Source organism: Alexandromys fortis, unplaced genomic scaffold (assembly GCF_014885135.2).
Source record: "Alexandromys fortis isolate MF-2015 unplaced genomic scaffold, M_Fortis_MF-2015_v1.1 scaffold_4092, whole genome shotgun sequence".
Taxonomy (NCBI): Eukaryota; Metazoa; Chordata; class Mammalia; order Rodentia; family Cricetidae; genus Alexandromys; species Alexandromys fortis.
Window position 1 is genome coordinate 1 of NW_026071952.1, and position 2442 is coordinate 2442.

Sequence of the window (2442 nt, forward strand, 5' to 3'; positions counted from 1 at the left end):
GAAAATTTATTACTGTGCTTCCACTGTCAAAATTTAGGATCTTGGTCTTTCCTTCTTGCCTTTGTACAGGGCCAAAAGGGACACATTGGCTACTTTAACAACCTTAAAGCAGACTCCAGGAATATCACCTACAGCATGACCCTTTCGACCAAATCCAGCAACCAGAACTTCATCGTTTTCCTCAATGAAGTTCAAGCAACCATCATTGGGGATGAAAGCTGTGATCTTCTTGCCGTTCTTGATGAGCTGCACCCTGACACACTTCCTGATAGCAGAATTTGGCTGCTTGGCTTCAACTCCTACTTCCAGCACGATTCCCTTGGCATGAGAGGCACCTCCAAAAGGATTGGCCTTCAGGGCTGTGCCCAAGTGGGCTTTCTTGTATTTGTTGTCATGCCACTTCTGGTCCCGTCGGTGGCTGCGGAGCTTCCTGGCAGTACGGAGACCACGACACTTGCCCATCTTGCCGACACCACAGGTCCGAGAGAAAGAGCTAGTTGGTTGATTCTTTAGAGTAGTTTGGAGAGGTTTATGAGCATCTGGTGCAGATGATGAAGATTTCACTGCACTTGGGGAAGACAGCAAAGACTTTTTAATTTCTTGGTTATAAGATGGGCTCAGAGTCTCTGAAGCAGATGGTGACTCTTGCAGAGGACCTTGGACCAATAGAGAATGTCTAGAAGCTACCTGAAAAGAATTGAAATGTTCTGTAAGTTCACAATCAGATTGTTCACATTTTAGGTGCCTTGATTGAGGTTCTCGGAAGTGTGAAAGTGTGGAGGTGGGCCTCTGAGTGTCCACAATGGTAGGATTCCTGTTGGGCATGAAAAGCGTTACCCAAATGAACACGGTCTTTCACCTGGTGTCCAGACAAGATCCAGCTTCCTAGGATACTACGGATAGGACTGTGCCCAGATGCCAGGGCTGGAGAGTCGAGATAATAATGGTAGAGGTGGATTCAGAGGATAGGTGGATAGGTAGATACATAGAGGGAAGGAGACCGGGATGGGCGGCAGAAAGAGATGGAGTCTGGCCTGTTGGGTGTTTTTTTAATGTTTGTTGGTGTTTTGCCTTGCCAGTTTGTGGGCAGAGGCACTCTGTCCATGGCCATGTGTTTCTTTTCCATGGGTCTTGGTCCCTTGGGGAGGGGGGGATATGAAGGCCTCTGGACAGTGAACTTGGATCTTTTAGGAAGGATGTCACAGAAAAGGACAGGGGTGGGTATGTGCTGTAGGCATCTAAGTGCGACAAATGAGAATAGCTCATTTCTCCCTGGGTATCTAGGTTGCTTGTCCTGGGTCTACTGGAATCTCTCGAGAGAGCTGTGAGTCCCCTCGCTGCCTAGGCCTGTCCGCAGGTAGGTAGATGGGTGTCCTGAGAGGATACAGAGAGTTCAATGGCAGGGGTGGAGGTCTTGGCGACTTTGGAGATAAGAGAGAATAGTTTCTTGAGAGGTGCCTGGTGGTTGCTGTGGGTTGAAGGTGGTGGTATGGGGGATGGAGGTCTGTGGGGGAGAGGGGGGGGAGGGGGGCCTGTGGGGGAGAGGACAGATTGTGACAGAGCTGGAGGCAGTTCACAATGGTTGCCTGGCGATGCCTAGAAGATTGTGCTAGGCTTGGGAGCCTGTCCAGGCTTTGGTAGGCAAGGAGGCATGTGGGATGGAATGTGTCTTCTTTCGATGTGTCTTTGTGTCCACAACAGGGTCCTGGAAGGCCTGCCGGGTGCGAGGTTGCAGATGACCCCTAACTTGCTAGGGTCCCAGGTGAGGCGACTGTGGGGCTGCAGACACCTGAAGCCGCATGGCGGGCAGATTGGGCATGAAGTCCAAGGTTTTCTGTGGCTCATCTCCTCTCCCATCGGAGCCTGAGACCCATGGGAACATGGGCCTCGGGGCTCAGGCCGGTGAAACTGGAGCCCTCATGAACGCACACAGCTGCCTGCCCATTGCCTTGTGTCCGTCCATCCCGTTGCTGCCTTCTGCCAGGTAGGAAGCCGGTCCTGGGGCTGGGGACCCACTCAGGTTGGTGGTGGTCTGCTCTGGGGCATCTGCCCATCTTCCGTGGGGGCCCTAATTCGCAGACTGGGCCCACCAGTCCCTAGGTGCTGCCCTAGGAGCACGGGGTCAGCCTGGGAGGCAGGCCCCTTCTTGGCTGGCCACCAGGACCTGGAAGCTTGGGTTTTGCCCAGGTTTAATTTAAGGTGTCAGCAGATCCAAGGCCTACCTGGCAGCCTTATCGTTTGTTCACACAGGGGGACAGGGTCAAGGAAGTAGTTGCTGGACCTGTGACAGGGGCAGGGGGCGGCTCTCAGAATACTCTGGCTACACAGCTAGGTGGTGACCCTGGGCTCCATGCTCCCAAGTCCATGAATTGGAATTTGCTTCTGAGGCTCCTCCCCCCTGGTCCAGATTGGCATGCAGTGGCCTGCAGGCTGGCAAGCAGA

General features: G+C 53.2%; 1 protein-coding gene across 1 annotated transcript; it reads right to left on the reverse strand.

The window, feature by feature from the left end:
* Positions 1 to 20: 20 nt before the first annotated feature.
* Positions 21 to 465, reverse strand: LOC126496411 (40S ribosomal protein S23-like). Its single transcript, XM_050133923.1, has one exon. It carries the CDS (start codon positions 460 to 462, stop codon positions 34 to 36), a length of 429 nt encoding a protein of 142 aa, XP_049989880.1. The 5' UTR covers positions 463 to 465; the 3' UTR covers positions 21 to 33.
* Between the last annotated feature and the right edge of the window lie 1977 nt (positions 466 to 2442).